The 20,970-nt window shown below is 35.6% G+C and overlaps 1 protein-coding gene across 1 annotated transcript in view; it reads left to right on the forward strand.

The window, feature by feature from the left end:
* Window positions 1–3,627: 3,627 nt before the first annotated feature.
* The window catches only part of LOC117918725 (kinesin-like protein KIN-14B), a 41,198-nt gene continuing 23,855 nt past the window's right edge, over window positions 3,628–20,970 (forward strand). The window contains exons 1-13 of the mRNA XM_034835581.1: window positions 3,628–4,002; window positions 5,141–5,264; window positions 5,842–5,928; window positions 6,228–6,398; window positions 6,520–6,626; window positions 7,172–7,303; window positions 7,457–7,635; window positions 14,189–14,350; window positions 14,870–14,961; window positions 16,443–16,594; window positions 17,098–17,271; window positions 19,359–19,505; window positions 20,549–20,737. Coding sequence (XP_034691472.1) covers window positions 3,805–4,002; window positions 5,141–5,264; window positions 5,842–5,928; window positions 6,228–6,398; window positions 6,520–6,626; window positions 7,172–7,303; window positions 7,457–7,635; window positions 14,189–14,350; window positions 14,870–14,961; window positions 16,443–16,594; window positions 17,098–17,271; window positions 19,359–19,505; window positions 20,549–20,737 — 1,914 coding nt within the window. The 5' untranslated portion in view covers window positions 3,628–3,804. The remainder of the gene's footprint in view (window positions 4,003–5,140; window positions 5,265–5,841; window positions 5,929–6,227; window positions 6,399–6,519; window positions 6,627–7,171; window positions 7,304–7,456; window positions 7,636–14,188; window positions 14,351–14,869; window positions 14,962–16,442; window positions 16,595–17,097; window positions 17,272–19,358; window positions 19,506–20,548; window positions 20,738–20,970) is intronic.

Genomic DNA, 20,970 nt, shown 5'->3' on the forward strand with positions numbered 1-20,970 from the left:
TGGAAATGAAGATGAGGGTTATGGGTAGTGGGATGAGTGGTAAGAGGTAGAGAGAGAAAATGTAGTGGGGGGCATGTGAAGGTTTAGAGAGAGAAATGGTGGTGATGGGTATGTGGATATTTAAAGAAATCATATGCATGGATGGTTAGGATGGGTGGGGTGGTGAGAAAACGGGTATGAAGTAATGAAGGTAGAGTAGTGAGGAATAAAAATGACCATGCATAGGTGAGAATGAACATATCAAATACAACTATTGCCATGACTGTGGAATATTTTACAGTAAAAGCATGGCATATTAAGATTAAAAACCTCAAAAGCATGAGTTTAGGATCATACCTCAACAAACAACAGGTAGCTTGAGGAAGCTTTTCTCCGGAAAAAAAACCAGCAGCTCCAAGCTTCTTCCTCCAACTCCAAGAACCTCTCTCTCTCTCTCTCTCTCTCTCTCTCTCCCCCCCCCCCCCCCCTCCCCCCCGTGGACCCCTCTTCACAGCAGCCCCTTCTATCAGCTATCACCCACCTTCCTATTCCCCCTCGTCAGCCAGCATGGGAGAGCCCAACCACTCTCATGGGCAGCCTTGCCTATGGCCGGTTGCATGTGCGGCTTGTCTCGTGCATGGAGCCTCCCCCCCCCCCCCCCTTCTTCTTCTTCTTCTTCTTCTTCCACTTCCACAAATGTCATGAAAATGAGAAAAAAGTTCTCCCGGGCCCCTCTCACTTCAAAAGGGGTCTACACATTGTTATAACATTATAATTGTGGGGGCTCATCTCCACGTGTCCCTTTCCAATTCAAATACTTTAGACGTCTATGACAAGTATACAACTCATCCATCTCTCCATTCGAACCGAGGCAAGCTCCACCGAGTTCCAAGCGTGAGAAGGTCTCTTTCCCATACGGCAAAGGGAGTCCGGACCCCCCAAACGGGATGGAATGTCCAATTAAGTCTTAAAGACCTACTAACGTGCATAATTATTCACACCTGGTATGCAGACGATTGATGAGACTCCATTTAGCTCACAAGTCCATGTCAATTAATCGTTGCACATAATCCTAAACGTTCAACAGGCTGATAGGACATGCAGCTATGCAGTCCAAGATCATGACACGTCAACTGATATCGCCTGCCAACCACCCATAATTATGATGATTGCCCAATCGCCCTATAGAACAATCATCGTTATAGTAGAAAATCAAAGTGTCTAGTCAGCACTATAATGACAGTCTCGCCAGCCCTATATAAACCCTAAAAAAAACACAAAATGAGATATGCGCTCATACGTACACTCACTCTCTCCTACTAAGCAGCTTGAGTTATTATTGTTTGATTTAAAGTTCGGAGGAGCATGCTCAGACCACCGACATTCTTTTATGCAATAAAAGAGTCTATCCAATTTTATCATTACTAAACGGACTATTCGAAAGGCACAAAGAAGGGAATAATGATTTATGACTTCAATCTTTAGTTTACATAACATCAACAATCACGTAAAACATATCCTTCTTAATGTATGTGTTTATGATCAATACATTTGTTTTGAATAATGAGTATAAGATCATATAAAAAAAAATTGTGATTTTTCATCTATAGTTAATTGTTTTCAAATATATATTTGATTATGACTAACTTTTGAGATAATCGTAGTTTTTTTGTAGTTATATTTATTTATTTTATTTTTTCACGAGGTAAGAGAAGACCTTTGCTGCAAAACATATAAACCTTGTTTGTTTATATAATTTTTTGGTTTCATTTTCAAATAAAATCGGATCAGAATAAAAGAAAACTTGTTGGGAGAGCTGTTTTCTTTTCTTTCTAGAAAAATCAAGTTAAAAAAAATATATATAAGAAATTTGAAAACATCTATTTGATGTATCCAAAAATTCGAAAAGCGAATAAAAATACATGTAGTTAAAACGAATAAAATATGAACAATATTTTATCACCCAAATAAAATATAATATCCAATAATGATAAAAATGTATTATATCAAATGATTTAAGAGTTTATCATAATTTTACATTATAATTAAAAATATGCTTGAAAAAAATCATAATAATTAGCAAACATTAAAATAAAATTTGAAAATTGAAAAAAAGTATTAGTTTTCATAGGTTATGATAAGTTGATAACATGCATTGAAAAATTAAAATCCATGCATAAATTTGGCTTTAAAAGATTCAATTGTAAATCAAATATACCCTACTCATATGTTAACCATACATTCCACAACTATCAAAATGAGATATAAAATTTCAACCGGCACAACATTTAGTAAAATTGATTAAAAATTATGAAAATAATCTTAAATTTGTAAAATCAATATTTTTTCAAAACTTTAACATGAAGAGTAACTAATTTTTTTATATTAATATTTTGCAATAGTTTGATTATTTATATATGTGTTTCAAAAGAAAAAAAATTATTTTCGTAAGAAAAAGCAATGATATTTTTCTCCAAAGCATAAAATTTTATAAGATGATAAAAAAAAGGTTTGAGGGTTAGTTTTGCAAATAGATGATGATTTCATCATTCTTAATCAAATAATATAAAAAAATATTAAGGAAAACATTTTTTTTTATATTTGGTTTTACTTTGAAAAATCTAAAAGAAAACAAAATATAATTAAAATTAATTAAAATTTTTATTTATTTTCAAATGATTTAATTTTTATGTAATAAGGGAAAGCAAGTAAAATGAATTTTAAAAAATATAAAATAATTTATTAACTTAATGTTTTTAAAATTGATTCACTTTTTTTTTTCATTGTACTAGGATTCTTTATTTCATTTCTCCAATATTTACTCCAAAAGTAATAATTAAGAAAAATAAATAATATATTTAAAGTTAATAAATTATTTTATTTTTAAAAATATATACATTTTTAACTAATATTAATGGTGTTTGATCTTTCTTTTTATGATAAACCAAAAGAAAATAAAGAAGGGTAATCCACATAGGTAAAGAATTTATAACAAATTTAAATAATTTATTAATTATATTTTAATTTATTAAAATAGGATTTGGATTGTTGAAAAAACAAGAGGAAAAAAAATGGAAGGGAAGTTGCCCCAATTCCCAAAGTAAAATTTCCTTTCAAACCATAACATTATTTATTTGAATGGAAATTTGAACTATGTGGTACAAATAATTTCACATATTTAATTTTTGTTACTATTTTTTAATAGAAAACCAGATATGGAATAGTACTTTCCGAGACCATAGTATAAGATTTTCTGATATTAAAATGCATGGTCCATAAATTTAAACTTACTATTAGGACTAAAATATATTTCATCTTTCAAAAAATGTAAAAATATAAGTACGGAAAAATACTTAAAATTTGTCTAATTTACAAACACCGAGGAAAGTCGAATTAAAGTCAACTTAACTGCGTTGTCGATATTCGATTATTATTTGACCTCTGGATAATCTTATTTCCCAATTGATTCGGGTTTAGCCTTGCCACATAGGTGCCAAGTTTCCAACCGACATGGCACGTCGCTGGCTCAGCACGGGAGGAAGGCCACACGGGCCAGCGCACGTGCGCCACCTTATCTGAAGGCCCAAGCCTAGCAAACAAGTGATAAAACTGTGAGAGCGAGGCGTGAAGTTATAGGAAGCGCAGAATATTTGTGAGCCATAAAGCAGCAGGGTGTCCACAATTTGAATCAGCAGGCCCCCAACTAAAACGACACCGTTTGGTGTCATCGCTTCTTAAGCAGATGGAACGGGGGAAAGGTGCAGAGATGGTTCGGCTACTTCGTCTTCAGACATAAAGGGCAGCTTGGTCGAGAGAGCTAGGGTAATGGCGGAGCAGAAGAACAGGTGGAATTGGGAGGTGTCTGGGTTCGAGCCGAGGAAGGCCTTCGATCAGGAGGATCGCAAAGTCTCCTCGCCCTTAGTTCGGAGGTACTCGATCTCCACTTCGTCTGTTGTTCAGCATTCAGAGCAATCGAAGCAAGCTCTCGCCTCGAAGTTTCATAAATTGAAGGACAAAGTCAAGGTTTCGATTTCACTCACATTTCATTCTTCTTGTAAATTGTTGCTGGAATTATAGCTTTTGTAGTTGAGTACTGGTAATTGGAGTGGTTCGAACTGATTTTGTTTATTGATAGCAATGTGGCTCGATTGTCTTGTGTCCTTCGGTGATAATTGGATTGAAATTTATCATAGTCTTCAAAATTTTGGGAAAATGTCCCGACATTGTGATTTGAGATGGTCGGCGGAAGGTTAGTACTTGAGATTGTAACTTATGTGAAGGTAATTGTGGTGCGAGCTGAAGATGTTATCGATGATCTATTATGTTTGAATTTAAATTAAAAGGTTGGTTTAAAAACATTTCCAGATTTTATACATAAAGAGTAGGAGAGGTTCACAATTTTCCATGTCTATACTGTCATGGTAACTGCTTGGATTCTGATAAAAAAAAAGTGGTAACTGGTTGGCTGTGTGGAAATGGAAAAATACATGATTCAATGGGAGCACCAATTTTTAATTTTTTTAATTATAAAATTTGATTTCTTTATGGTGGAATTGAGGTTTAGTTGCATAAATTATGAATGGTTAAATTTTGTGCTTTTTTCCAAAAATCTGTTGATGATCAGACTCATATAAAAATAGGGCTATATTTGCTTTCTGACAGTCTTCTTGATGCATAAATTAGTACTTGTTCACACTGAATAAATAACTATTCTATGAAATTGCACTGAAAACATACTTGAGAAATTAACTATTGCTTTATTATTGTCATGGTAAAATGGAACTTGTTAGGGCAAGATTTGAAGGACATGTTAAAAAAATTGCAATCTGAATGAAGAGAGTGTTTATGTAAACACAAATATACAGGAGAAAAAAATGAGGGCATAGAAAAATAAGTGAGTTTTCTGGCCTGTCTTCAGCAAGTTTTCTGGCCTTCATCAAGGGCATTTCCTAGGGTCGGACTGGAATTACTTGTACAATGAGTAACGAAGATTTCATATGTTTCTTATAACTCTGATATCTTGTTATGTGGTTCAAGAACCAAGTGGTAAAAATGTCTTTTGAAGATCTAATTCTGGTTTCTTTAAGAAAAGTCATTTTATCTGGTTTAATTGCCAAATGGATATGGTTATCACATTATCCTGTTATTTTATGTCATACAGCTTGCTAGAGAAGATTATTTGGAGTTGAGACAAGAAGCCAGTGAGTTGCAGGAATACTCTAATGCAAAACTCGATAGAGTTACCCGTTATCTGGGTGTTCTTGCTGATAAGACCCGCAAGCTAGGTAAGGACTTAACTTTTTCTGTATCGGTGGACATCAAAGCCTTGAAAGGGTGTGCTTGATTTCAATGTGTACTTGGGTAATAATTTTTTTGCTTATATAAAAATGTTGGAAGGTAATAATTTTTGACATGTGTCCAAAAATTGATGTTCTCTACATCAATAATAAGCTATCATGGCTGGTATTATTTTATCCCTTGAAATGTTCATTTCTGTGATGTTGTTGAGGCCTTCATTTCTGTATGTTTCTTTTTCAAATGCTGGACTGTAACGTTACCTTGTTGTGATGAGCTGACACCGTTTATTTTGGGGTTTTTAGGTGGGTTTTATTCGCTGAAACCATTTTAACTCGATGACTTCATGTGGTGTTGCCACAATTTAATGCATTAACAATTTGTATGACAACCAAATATTTTCTTATGTACATCTATCATTTCATGGGTATCATCAACATCGCAAAATCTGTGAAGTTTTAAGATGTTTCATCACTGCCTTCATTTCTTGGTCTTAGAAGTTATGTTGTTGCTGGGTTTTTATGGATTTTAAACTTTGCTGATATGTAATTTGTCATCTTATTTCAGATCAAGCTGCTCTTGAAACTGAATCTAGAATTTCTCCATTGTTAAATGAGAAGAAAAGGTTATTTAATGACTTACTGACAGCCAAAGGTATCATGACTCCTTTCTTTACCTTTTTGGGTTGCTGTATCCTGCTTTGAAGGGTACGACACCTTCTGTTTTGTACTATTCCATTAATTTTCAGTGAATTGAATTTGTATTTTTTTTTTTGTTAAAGAACCATAATTTCTACAAGTTTGCTATTTCCAAAATCCCATCTCTCTTCCCCTTCCCCCCAACCAGAAGCCTCTTCCTTTCCCTTTCTATTGTAGTTTTTCTATATTTTGTGCTCTGGAATTAATTAAGTAGTTTTCAGTCTTTTATGTGACAAAATGGGCTGATAATTTCAGGTAACATAAAGGTATTTTGTCGTACAAGACCTCTTTTTGAAGACGAGGGTCCATCAGTTGTTGAGTTTCCTGATAATTTTACAATCCGTGTTAACACTGGTGATGATACTATATCCAACCCTAAGAAGGATTTTGAATTTGACAGGGTTTATGGGCCTCATGTTGGACAAGGTGAGTGTGAAATTCTTTGTTGTATTTTCTCTACTTTTGAATGGATGAATGAAGAGGAGGCTATGTTTATTAATTCAGGCACTGATAGTATGTATCTTACCTTTGCCTTTTGTTATTGCAGCCGAGATTTTCAGTGATGTTCAGCCACTTGTACAATCAGCTTTGGATGGATATAATGTCTCTATTTTTGCTTATGGCCAAACCCGATCAGGAAAGACGCACACTATGGTCTCTCTCTCTCTCTCCTGATTGCTTGCTTGCTCTCTTATTTGTATATGTGCATATTTATCTATCAAAAAAAAAAAAAAAATTTGTATATATGCATATTTGTGTACTTAGATATATATTAGATTTGTGTGCCTTTGTGCCCAAACTTATGTTCTTGTGTATCATGCGCATGTACTTGTTTATAGTATATTAGCCTAGCATTTGAGCATTAATATAATGGGTCTATACAGATAAGAGATTTTTCAATTATGCTGCTCTTCAGTAACTACTAAGTTTGGTCAACTCTATTTATAAGTTTCCATAGCTGTAGCTTAGTCAATGTTGATTATGTAGTTGGATTGTTATACCTGGTTTAGTACCAAAAGACAAATTTTGTAAGACTGCAGAGTAAAGTTCTATTCAATGTTGCAGATATGAACTATCTGACACTTCACTTTGGGTGGTTTTATGGTTTCTAAGGGCATTTAAATATATTAAATTATGAATTATTTCTATGATATTTGGCCTGGTAGGTTTATCCTTTGATTTACTCTCTCTTTTCACAGGAAGGATCTAGCCATGATCGTGGTTTATATGCACGATGTTTTGAGGAGTTGTTTGATTTATCCAATTCAGATACTACTTCTACGTCTCGATTTAATTTCTTTGTCACAATCTTTGAGCTCTACAATGAACAGGTTCAATCATCTTTTATCTTTGCTTCACTTCTTTTGTTCATCCAAATCATGCTCTAGTGAATACCCTTTTTTATTTATTTAAATGTTGGATGATGGTTTGAGCTTGACCAACTTACAATGTTTTGATGGTATACCCCTGTTGTGTTCTTAAAGACAAGGGATTTGCTCTCAGAATCAAGAAACAGTTTGCCAAAGATCCGCATGGGGTCACCAGAATCCTTTATAGAACTTGTGCAGGAAGAAGTTGATAATCCTCGTGACTTCTTTAGAGTCCTAAAAGCAGCATTTCAGAGTCGAGGAGCTGATGTATTAAAGTTCAACGTCTCTCATCTGTATGGTTTAATCTATGCCTCTCTGAAGTCCTCTTAGATGGGGTGCATTCTGCCTATACTTGCTGCATTATATTCAATTAATGTGTTTGTCCAACTTATGATCATGCTTTTACTTAAAACAGTTGTAGTGAGAAGTATGTTAAAACCTCATTTTTCCCTATCAAAGGCCACTAAGTTCAGAATTGGATATTGGTTAATTTTATCAGGAAGAAAACTGAGTCATTTCTGTCAAATAAAAACATCAAGGACTTTCCCTTCAGTTTTCCTTATTTCCTTCTTCTCCTGTTTTTGTGTTTTAATTTTATCAGGAAGAAAACTAATTCGTTTTTATTAAATACGACGGTATACAGAATCTGATTGAAAAAACAAGAAGCAAAACTCCACAAATAGGAGCAACACAAGCTGTGCTTTTGAGGAAGAGACAAAACAAAAAAAGGGGGGGAAGAATCCAAGACCAATCCAAAGATTTACTAATTATAATTCAGGGAGGCAAAAAATCCCCTTTGTAAAAGACAACAAAAGTTACGAGAGCTTTACCCATAGGAAGTCTAATGTCAGGTCACATAAGGAGGATTCCAATCTGTTGTTAGGTAGTTAGGGGGATACTGAGGTATCCCCATTGGGTGATCTCCTTATTGATGGCTTGTCCCCCAAGAAAATGGCTAAAGTGCGAGAGGTTTTATACTCTCTGGACATTAAGGTGTATTCCAGGAGGAAGAACAGAGGCCCCACATGTAATTGAGACCGGGTGGTTTTGGCTTGGAAGGTTAGGGTCTTTGTGTTTTTCCATGAAAATTATCAGCTGGAACGTTAGGGGTTTGGGCTCAAGGAATAAGCGTAGGATGGTTAAAGATTTCCTTAGGTCAGAGAATCCGGATGTTGTAATGATTCAGGAAACAAAAAAGGAGAAATGTGACAGAAGGTTTGTGGGTAGTGTCTGGACGGTCAGAAATAAGGACTGGGTTGCTCTTTCGGCGTCTGGGGCATCAGGTGGGATTTTGATCATTTGGGATTCAAAAAATCTGCGTAGTGAGGAGGTGGTAATAGGATCTTTCTCGGTCTCAGTCAAGTTCGCTTTGGATGGTTGTGGACTTCTTTGGATTTCCGCTGTTTATGGTCCAAATAGTCCCTCACCCTCACTTAGGAAGGATTTTTGGGTGAAACTTTTTGACATATATGGACTAACTTATCCGTTATGGTGTGTGGGTGGTGATTTTAATGTCATAAGGAGAAGCTCAGAAAAATTGGGGGGTTCTAGTCTAACATCAAGCATGAAGGACTTTGATAGTTTTATTAGAGAATGTGAATTGCTTGACCCACCTCTTCGGAACTTTTCATTCACTTGGTCAAATTTGCAAGAGTCTCCCGTGTGTAAGAGACTGGACCGTTTTCTCTACTCAAGTGAGTGGGGGCTGCTCTTTCCCCAAGGCCTTCAAGAAGCCCTAATTAGAAGGACCTCGGATCACTTGCCAATTGTTATGGATACCAACCCGTTCATGTGGGGCCCAACACCTTTTAGGTTTGAGAATATGTGGTTACAACATCCTAATTTCAAGGAGAACTTTAGAAATTGGTGGAGTGGTTTTCAAGGTAACGGATGGGAAGGCCATAAGTTCATGAGGAGACTACAATATGTTAAAGCCAAATTGAAGGAGTGGAATAAGTTTTCTTTTGGAGAGCTTAATGAAAAGAAAAAAAGTATCCTCAATGATTTAGCTAACTTTGATGCCATTGAGCAGGTAGGGGGTCTCACTTCTGAATTATTAAGTCAAAGAGCCTCGAGAAAAGGGGTGTTAGAGGAATTAATTTTGAGGGAGGAAATCCATTGGAGACAAAAAGCTAGGGTGAAATAGGTTAAGGAAGGGGATTGCAACTCTAAGTTTTATCATAAAGTGGCTAATGGCAGGCGAAATAGGAAATATATCAAGGAGTTGGAGAATGAGAGGGGCTTAGTGTTGAAGAATGCCGAAAGTATCACAGAGGAGATCTTACTTTACTTTGAAAAGCTTTACACGAGCCCTACAGGAGAGTCATGGGGTGTTGAAGGATTAGATTGGTCCCCTATTTTGGAAGAGAGTGCGTTAAGGTTGGATTCCCCTTTCACTGAATAAGAGATTTCTAAGGCCATTTTTCAGCTGGATAGGGACAAGGCTCCGGGGCCTGATGGCTTTACTATTGCGTATTCCAAGACTGTTGGGATGTGATTAAGGAGGATTTGGTGAGAGTGTTCGCAGAATTTCATAGGAGTGGAATTATCAATTAAAGCATTAATGCCTCTTTCATTGTTCTATTACCCAAAAAGAGTTTGACAAAGAAAATATCAGATTTTAGACCCATTAGTTTGATCACTAGTCTCTACAAGATAATAGCCAAAGTGTTCTCAGGGCGTCTAAGAGGGGTTCTACATGAGACCATCCACTATACTCAAGGCGTTTTTGTTCAAGGGAGACAAATATTGGATGCGGTTCTTATAGCGAATGAGATAGTGGACGAGAGAAGACGATCAGGGGAGGAAGGCGTCGTCTTCAAAATAGACTTTGAAAAGGCCTACGATCACGTGAAGTAGGATTTTTTGGATCATGTGTTAGAGAAGAAGGGGTTCAGTCCTAGATGGAGGAAATGGATGAGTGGATGTTTATCCTCGGTATCTTATGCAATCTTGGTGAATGGTAGTGCTAAAGGGTGGGTTAAGGCATCGAGAGGATTAAGACAAGGTGACCCTTTATCCCCTTTTTTGTTTACTTTAGTCGCAGATGTACTGAGTAGGATGCTTATGAGAGCAGAGGAAAGAAATATATTGGAGGGTTTCAGGGTGGGTAGAAACAGAACTAGGGTGTCTCATTTGCAATTTGCTGATGATACCATCTTCTTTTTTAACACAAGGGAGGAAGAGTTGCAGACTCTCAAGAGTCTTTTGTTAGTGTTTGGGCACATTTCTGGGCTCAAGGTCAACCTTGACAAGAGTAGTATTTATGACATCAATCTTGATCAGACTCATCTTTCAAGATTGGCTGAGATGCTTGATTGCAAGGCGTCCGACTGACCTATACTCTATCTGGGTCTTCCTTTGGGTGTGAATCCTAAGGCGTGTGGCTTTTGGGATCCAGTGATTGAGAGAATCTCAAGTAGATTAGATGGGTGGCAAAAGGCCTACTTATCCTTCGGGGGGAGGATACCTCTTATCCAATCTTGCCTTACCCATATGCCATGTTACTTCCTTTTCTTATTTAAGCTACCCGCTTCAGTGGTTGCAAAAATCGAGAGGTTGCAAAGGGATTTTTTTATGGTCAGGGATTGGGGAAAGCAAAAGAGATCATTTAGTGAGGTGGGATGTTGTGTGCAAATCGAAGGCAATAGGGGGTTTGGGTTTTGGGAATATTTCTTTGAGGAATCTCGCTTTTCTAGGGAAATGGCTGTGGAGGTATCCTAGAGACGGTTCAGCTCTTTGGCATTAGGTCATTTTAAGCATTTATGGTTCACACTCCAATGGTTGGGATGCTAACACTTTAGTCAGATGGTCACATCGCTGTCCTTGGAAGGCTATTGCACAAGTCTTTTAGGAGTTTTCCTTGTTTACTCGGTATATGGTAGGAAACGGGGAAAGAATTCGTTTCTGGGAAGATTTATGGTGGGGGGACCAACCTTTGGGAACCCAATATCCAAGACTATTTAGAGTGGTCGTGGATAAAAACATTCCTATTTCTTCAGTTCTCGGTCCTACTCGTCCTTTCTCTTGTAATTTAAATTTCTGCCGTAACCTGTCAGATTCTGAGATAGAGGACTTAGAAGGCCTCATGCGGTCACTTGATGAATTGCATCTATTTCCTTCGGTCCCAGATGCCAGATTCTGGCCATTATCCTCTTCAGGGCTTTTTTCAGTCAAATCCTTCTTTCTAGCATTATCTCAATTTTCTGGATCTCCTCAGGACTTCCCTTCAAAGTTCGTTTGGAATTCTCAAGTTCCTTTCAAAGTGAAGTCCTTTGTCTGGTTAGTGGCACACAAGAAGGTGAATACTAATGACATGCTACAAGTGAGAAGACCCTACAAAGCCCTTAATCCTGATATTTGTATTCTGTGCATGAAGCATGAGGAATCAGCACATCATCTTTTTCTTCATTGTTTCTTGACGATTGGGTTGTGGCACAGGTTATTTCAGCTAGCTAAGATGGATTGGGTTCCCCCGAGGAGCATATCTAACATGATGTCCATCAAATTTAAAAGTTTTGGTACTTCTAAGAGGGGGATAGTTTTGTGGGAAGCTGCGAGCATTGCTCTAATTCGGGTTGTGTGGTAGGAAAGAAATGCGAGGATTTTCGAGGATAAAGTAAGGAATTCAGAGTTTCTTTGGGACTCTATTGTTTTCCTTGCTTCTTTTTGGGCTTTCTGTTCCAAGGCATTTAAGGGGACTTCCCTTAATGTGATTCAACTTGATTGGTTAGCGGTGTGTACTCCATAAGGATTGGTTCTTTATAGAGAGTTCGTTTGTTTTCTGTGTATTTTCCGGTAATTTAGTTGTCTTTGGCGGGAGGATTTCTCATCCTTCTTATTGTACTTCTTTTTCTATCAATATATCTTTGTGTTGTTTACAATAAAAAAAAAAAGACAACAAAAGTTTTACTCCTATTCTGGCTAAAATATCCTCCACTTCATTGGCTAAATGAGGAACCTAACAAAAAGAACACCTCAACTCTTCAGCATTATCAAAAACTTAGTGAAGTCATTCATCAAACCTCCTTAGTTACCCACGAACGATAAGGGTGGAATCTCCTTCACTAGAAGATTGGAAAGGTCAAAGCATTGGCTTGCACATGACCCTTTAGAAGAGCTAGAATTTTAGCCTCAATAGGTTTAGAATAATCTTTAAGTACTGTACCCAAATTATCTTTAAACAGTCCTCCAATTCCTAGTTGCTTTGAGGCACCCAAAAAGCATTGATTGAAGTTTAACCTGACATAACTCTCAGGAGTCGGTGAGCAAAATGAAAAGGTCTTCTCTGGGGAAATTGCTTCATTAAAAAAACTTATCAAAAAAAAAATGAAAAGGTCTTCTCAGTTCATCACCTAAACTTGCATATAAGGTTCCCATCTAATGATAGAGCTCAAACAAGTGTTTGTGAAGGCTTCACTAGCAGAAGCACAAAGGGAGGAGGGCCTCTTTCCCTTCAGAATTCTATTTCTAGCATGAGTTGGTTCCTCTGTAGTTTGGTTGGGCAAATAGTTCAACTAACCATTAATAATCAACCAGCTTTAAGAAAGGATTTTAATTCTTCAAGCTTTGGATTCCATTTAGAAGATCAAGAGGGATAAAAAATAAACTTGGTTGTATGACAAACATCTGATTTCCATACTCTTCAAGAGATCTCAGTTGTTTTCACTATTTGAAGAATTTGATTTAAACTAAATGGCTAGACCCATCCAATTAGTTGATTTTGAGTATACTCGACTTTTTGAATAGAGAAATTTGATTGTTTCTTTAAGGTGAAGTGGAGGAGTTTTATTGGTCTTGTAACCATAATTAGTTGTAGGTTGTTGTAGAGGAGCTAAACCCTCTTGGACAGTGCTTTAGTAGTGCTCCTACTTTGCTTCACACCTCTCTTGTTCACCTATAAAAAAGTTATTATATCCACTCACATATCTCCTCGTATGGTATTACAAAGTCAATCGTATTGATCAACTTGATGATAGCAGTTTTAATTCACATTATTTTGATAAAAACAATGCTTCAAAATTTAATTAAATTTGAGTGACTGGACACATCAAGCTGATATTATTTCTCATATCAATCCAACCATAATTTTTCTACAATGTTCATATATATTTAGCTTGAGGCTCTTCTTGATGTTGTTGCTTGAATGATGCCATTAACTTGATTTTTGAGGTTCCAAAAATTCTTTCAATTTCTACCCATCTCAAGTAATCTCAAATACGAAATTAAATCATAATCCTTTGTTTTATTATCATCAATATAGGTTTTATGAAACCTTGGGTTAATTATAATTGGTTTTTAGATGTGATGGTCAAAGCCTAATTCAACATTTGGTATCAAAGTCAAGAGTCACTGGTTCAAGTTCAAGTCACGGTAGCGTCATGCAAGGCTTTTGGGGGGGGGTTGTATTATTGGGTGCAACAATGCTGGTCTTAGGCTCGATGATGGGTCGCTCTAATAATGGTGATGTCAAATGTTGTAAAAGGTTTGGCCTACTCTTATTGGGCACCAATTAGTTCTTAGATGAGATAGTTAAAGTTAAATTCAAGAGGAAAAATTTTGAACATTTGTAAGAATATTTTATAAAAAATAAACTTGATTGCCTTTTGAAAAAATGATGGATCTTATTGGTCTCCAAGAAGGCGATGCTTGCAATAATTTTCTGATTGATAATTTAATCAGTCACTTCTATTGTTATATACCTTGATATACTTCAAATTTAATCTCAAGTATGGTGGTGCTATATATCCTTATCTCATGTATATATGTGTCTTTTATTTATCTGTATAATATTACTAGATTATTCTCTGATTCATGTACGTGGATGCCTTGTCTTTCTATTTTCAGGATTACCACCATACATATATGTTATAACAATTCAATCACTGGAGAGAACCTGTACAGCAAACTTTCTCTTGTTGACTTGGCTGGGAGTGAAGGTTTAGTGGTGGAGGATGATAGTGGCGAGCGTGTAACCGACTTACTGCATGTCATGAAATCACTTTCAGCGTATGTAGTACAGCATTAGTAGTTGCAATACTATCATTAATCAGCATTTAAGATTGCTTGCTTATTAAGTAAGGTACTTTTCCATACATACTTAAGATGGGATGTGAAGTGTCGCCACCTACCACCAGTTTAAATTCATTAAACAATTTTCATTATCTACTAGTTAAATCTATTTTTTGGTTCATTTGCTGATTTTTGTTGTATGCTTTTTGCTGGTTAAAGAACTGGTGCTTTTCGCATTTCCAGCAGTGCAAATGGCAAACTGAAAAGCCCATTTTTATCTTGATGGATAAGTACAAAACCTTTTGTTTGTACTTTAAGCTCCATTACTAAATCTTCTTGCTTTCGATTTCATACAGAAAATGCCTTGGAAATAGTAGGTGGCTATAAATCCATTTTGGTTGTTCAATTTCTGGCATTTCTTTGAGCAAATTTTTCCACAAGCATGGTTGTCATGTTTTCTTTATTTACTCATCATCCTGCACAATATTCTCACTGCTTTTTATGTTGTAATTGTAGGTTGGGTGATGTTTTGTCTTCTTTGACTGCAAACAAGGATGTTGTTCCTTATGAAAATTCAATGCTTACAAAAGTACTTGCAGATTCACTAGGTATTCAGTGCTCCTTGTGTGCATGAGTCAATTATGTTACTCCATCACAGTCATAGAGTTCTTATAGTAACAATAAGACTTTCATTTTCATATAAAATTAATAATAAGAGTTATAGTAAGAACAGTAACCATCTTACCTCCCTTGTTTTGCATATTCTGCCTGATTGCTCCAATGTTTTTCCTTTGGGCACAGTATCTTAGATGTTTTTTGTTGTATTGTGTTGTTTGATAAGAGAATGAAAGTTATGTTATTCAAAGCTCTAAAAATCAAATGGACGTCCTGATGATACCTCCATAATGTCTCCTGATACAGCTAATTGATGGTTACAAGAAATAACCAGTGATTTCATTAAAAGTTGCACAGTTATTATATATAAGTTAACTGGTCTGCGGTTTGCGATTCAAAAGTTTGAGAGTGTTGGGGTTTTTCTTTGTTTTTAGTTTTCTATAGTTGGGTGTTTTCTCTGTTGTTCAGTTTTTGTTTTTGTGGGAAGGATGTCTCATCCTTCTCTTGGTCTTTTCTCTTTTTCTTGTTTTTCTTGTATCTTTTCTTCTATTAATATATTTTTCTTCGTTTCTGATAAAAAAAAAAAATTATATATAAGTTAACTTTCCGTCCATGCAACATTCGAATTGCATTTCACTTGTTATTGAAAATATAAAAATATAAAAACTATCAAAACTGTGCCATAGAAAAAAAAATTATGATTAATTGAATACAAAATAAATATAAATTTATAATAAAATTATAAATAATTTTAAATAAAAAATAATTTTACTTGTATCATCATTTATTTTATATCCTTAACAAGATAGTTCATCATTTTATTATTAAATATATTTTCAAGTTTTATATATTGTTATTGAACACAAATTTTATCATATATATATTATTTTTTTTTTCAATAAAACAACTTCAATGTGTATTATTACTTATTTTATTAATTTTTGGAGCTTTATTTCCAACATTTCTGTGATTTTGTTTTATTTCTGTCCCATCAATATTTTTTGTCCTGATTTCTATCCCATACTGATATTTCCATAAAATCCAACCCTTGACATTTTCATAATTTCTGATATTTTAATCTTTGAAAATAACTAATGGATACTACCAGGAACTCCAAGTGATAAATGGAAAACATATTTGTACTGCCTTTGCATTTGTGTCTACTCGGAATGAGTTTCCGACCACTTATGAGATGGTCAACTGTTAAATGATTTTTCTAGTCTAGGCAGTATATGCTAGAAGTGCACCCCAGAAGTGGTGGGTGGTAGATTTTATGAGATTCTTCTGCATAGTTTATAACTAAATAATAATGAGTGTTGCCTTCTCAATTTCCCTTTATATCCAATACGATATTTTTTTATTATAGATATCATTATTCTTTTGATACTGATTGATTTTTATTTATTTATTTTCATTTAAGATTAAAGTGTCATGCCATCTCTTGTTTCTTGAAATGATGTTCTTCTTTCTGTAGGTGGAAGCTCAATAACATTGCTGATTGTTAACATCTGTCCAAATGTTTCAAATTTGCCTGAGACATTATCGTCTCTCAATTTTTCTGCCAGAGCTCGAAATGCTGTCCTAAGTCTTGGAAATCGTGATACAATTAAGAAATGGAGAGATGTTGTAAGTTACTCTTAGAATTTTTCTGCTTTTGAAACTCAAAAATTATGCATATGTTTTGGCTTTCATCAACTTGTGCCTTGTAAATATTATCCGAGATTTTCTTTCTTAACTTGTAACCAATTTTATGAAAAATCACTCAATTTTGAAGGGCTGGAGGGCTTTGCTTGGACTCCCACTTGATATATAAAATCTGAAACATGCAAAATTTTGGATGTTAGGGAAGGGAAGAGGGGGGGAGACCTTATACCAAAGAGAGAGTCAAAGTGCTAAAGAGGACTAATAATAGAAAGGCAAACCAAAGTATTGTTCAAACCTGTGATTGATTTGAGCTTGCCCTCCTTTTCGGTATAAACTTGCCAACTTGACGAAATATAATTCATTTCTGAACTTGGTTTCTATTACCATTCTTGAAAGGTTTTGTGCCTTGTTGATGCATTACATCTATCATATTTTGAAACTTATATTTCTTTCTTCTGAAATTTAGTTTGTGATGGATCTTGTAGGCAAATGATGCACGCAAGGAGTTGTATGAAAAAGAGAAGGAAATCCATGATCTAAAGCAAGAGGTTTTGGGACTTAAACAAGCACTTAAAGATGCAAATGATCAGTGTGTCCTACTCTTTAATGAAGTTCAAAAGGCATGGAAAGTTTCTTTCACTTTGCAGTCAGATTTGAAGGTTTGTGACATCATGTTCTTGTATATTTCTCCAGTTCTTTGATGGCATGTTGCAATGACTAGATATTTTCTTTTCAACAGTATTTTCATAATCTTCATTTAGTGAGTTCTAAGTTTTTTCCTGCAAACTGTTAGTTATCAGTTCGAAGGTCTATATACTGCTTAAATAAGAAACTATGTTGATTTTGGTTGAGTATATTATCTATGAGATCTGCTTTTTCCAATTCTATCCTGTCTGATGAAGTTTGGTTGGGTCCCATGTTGAATGGTTTATTTGTTGAACTATTAAATTTTATTTTAATCTTTTATAGATTGGTCAATTTGAAGAGGCAAATGGGACAACCTCATGATGCCACATCTGTTGAATTTTGCCATGTGGTGTCAGGAGACAATACATAAATCTATGGTGGTCCATCTCCTCTAGACATGAATCCTGAGGCATGCACTCCCCCACCGGTGAATCCTACGCCTGTCTGACTCATTGAGTCTGTTCATGAGGTCTGGAGGGTTTGTTACCCTGGCAGCCACATGCTTCCCTTTTGGCCATGGACCTGGAGCCACCGGGAATAGCTTTACAAGTGTGTGATACTGCCAGGTGAGGGTTTCCATGTTCCTGGCAGAGAACTTCAGGCCTCATCTCAAATACACAAACTAGGCCTTGGGCATGGATCTATTTCAATTAATGAATTTCAACAACACCAAAATCTAGGCCTGGTACATCTGCAGTCCTAGTGCCCGGGCCTTCATAGAAGAACTGTGGGGATTGTAAGAGGATATGACTTGCATCTTATGTCACTGCCATACTTTCATTCAGCTAATCTCCTCCTGTGGTTGAATTTGCACTTCTCTCAAGCTGAGGCACTCTCTACCATCCTATAATTCCACTTAGGCACTTCTTCCACAGTAGAGTCATTGCCAGCAACTTCTGATTGGGAACTATAATCGTAGGACGGTCATTTTTTTTTTTGACAGGTAAAGAAAAAAGAGAAACGTAAAAAAAGCACCCTAAAGTACACAGGGAGTATACAAAGGGCATTGACAGTGCCACCAAAAAAAGAAAGAGGGACTAACAAAAAACAACACCCCTCAACAAGCCCCTACTCAATCCACAAAATGTACAATGAAGGAAAAACCTAGAACTATAAACAATTTGGACTTGCCTAAAGATTACAAAGAAAAGCAAGTTTAATTCCTTGATTAGAAATCTCTTTGTTATTGAATGCCCTACTGTTCCTTTCCCTCTAGACCATTCAAAAAGAGACAAAAGAGTAGCCTACCAAACCATTTTCCTTTTCCTATCCACAAATGACCCATGCCAACTTGAGAGCAACTCTGTCACTGAAGAGGGCAACACCCAAGACACACCAAACAAAGAAAACAAAAGATGCCAAACAACCCGAGTCTTGTCACAATGGATGAGAATGTGATCAACCGATTCTTCCTCTTCATGACAAAGAAAACATTTATTTGCCACTGTCCACCCTTTCCTCTTTAAATGATCCATTGTAGGACAGTTCTTTTCTTCTATGTGCATAGGAAATATGGTTAATGCCACTTTTAATGTCTATTTTCATGGATGCTTATCCCATATATGAAAAGGGTGAACTGGATTTATATGATTAAGTTGTACTCATAAGTTTTAAAAGAGTTAATTGTATTTTTTTCTCTTTGGTTTAAAGTTTTTTTTATTAAAATTATACCCTACAAGTTTACTACTCTATTTTTATGTGTCTTTTTGGGCGCCTTCCTCAAATTGTTTGAGGCCTTGTGCTTTAGTGCACCAAGCAATGCCTATCTGATGTTTCATTGAGTACATCAAGATGTTGTAACAAAAAGGTATTTTTTAAACTGTTTTCATACCGATTCTATGGCTGTTATGGCATAGAACACTTTGCATGTCATTTGCATATTGTAAAGTTATTTTCTTTTCTCAATGGTGCCATAAAATAGACCATGTTGGCATAAAACATTTTGCATGTGATTGGCATATTGTAAAGTTATTTTCTTTTCTCAATGGTGCTATAAAATAGACCATGTTGTTATATCAGTTGGCATGCCCCTAAGATATTTGCCTTTCCTATTATGCAGTCAGAAAATAATATGCTTGCAGATAAGCATAGAATAGAGAAGGAACAAAATTCTCAACTAAGAAATCAAGTTGCTCAACTATTACAGTTGGAGCAAGACCAAAAAATGCAGATACAACAACGAGATTCAACAATTCAGACCTTGCAGGTTGGTCTCATGTTAAATTTTCTTCATCTGGAAGTGTATATTTGAGATTCTAAATCTTTATGTACAATGTGGAATATTTCTTTCAGTTATTAGTGTTGTTTGCTCCTTTTAACCATTGCTATGATATCTCCATTGGTTGCCCAAGGGGTATGAGTTAGTTCCATTATGGTTATAGATGTTGATGTTGGTGGAAACATCAAGACATCCTAACAACCATCCAGCATCATATTTGATGATTAATGGGATAAAAAGGAGAAAAATAATTATTAAGGGTCTGACTTCCAACAGTCATCTGGCATCTAATATGATCTAGTTGATAAACCAGTGTGCATGGAGTATTATGCATGCAGGTTGACCGATGTGGAAGCATCAACCTTAAAACCTATGCAGTTCCAGTCTTCTGCTGCTGCAAAAGAGATAGGACTTCACAAACAAATAGAAGAGAAAAAGAGAATATTTTTGTTGGGTATTTAGATGATTAATATTGGATGCATTGGAATTCCATTTCCACAAGGACTGAATCAGTTATTTGGGTTGCAAATGAATAGAAATTTTAGTCCAGAATCATGCCACCATTCTGAACAGTTTTTCTGATTCCAGCTTCCAGATTCTTCTGGGCAGATGAGAAACACCTTGAATTTTTATTTGGAACATTTCCAGCTTTCTTTTTTGGGCTATGTGTAACAGTGCCTTATGATGGGCTGGCAGTTGAGTTATATTGGTAGGCGGATTTAGTTTAACTTTACTAAGCTTAACTATCAATTAATTTGGGCACAGATACTTTACAGATGTTTTTTAGTGTGTTTCTTTTTTACTTAATTAGTTTGACACTTCTTTTATTCTGGAGTAGTTTAATCTTCTGCTTCAGTGGCATTTATCTTATATTTTTAAGTACAATAAGACTGCAACTGAGGTGGTCTATGATAACCTTGCATTAACTATGATAGTTGCACTTTATTTTTCTGTTTTACTGATCAATACAGTTTCCTTCTATACTCCTGTATCATCATCTAAGTAGGCTTTTGTTAACCTTTCTGATGCAGTCTGAAATTAAAGCCATTGAATTGAAACTTATGGAAGCCATTAATTCTAAAGAAGCCAAGTCAGTGTTCGGAGCAGAATCTGGGCCCGAGGTTCTGTCAATTCCCAAATCAACTGGGGATGTCATGGATTCTTCAGCTGTTACCAAGAAACTTGAAGAAGAACTCTTAAAGCGTGATGCACTTATTGAGGTCTGCTATTCTTTACAATTCCTTGTGCTGAGGTAGTATTGTTCAAATGGTTGTTTGATAATGATCAAGGGTTATTGCTGCAAGCCTTTTGCAAATTTTTGTTGTTTAGTTTGAAGGTGTAGAATCCTGTAGTGTCGTCCTTTTCTGTTGTCTTTATATTTCATTTGGAACTTCAGCCTGTCTTGTTGTTAGTATTGAGATCTCCTAGGAAGTAAGGAAGAGATTATGAGATG

This window comes from Vitis riparia, chromosome 7 (assembly GCF_004353265.1).
Source record: "Vitis riparia cultivar Riparia Gloire de Montpellier isolate 1030 chromosome 7, EGFV_Vit.rip_1.0, whole genome shotgun sequence".
NCBI lineage: Eukaryota > Viridiplantae > Streptophyta > Magnoliopsida > Vitales > Vitaceae > Vitis > Vitis riparia.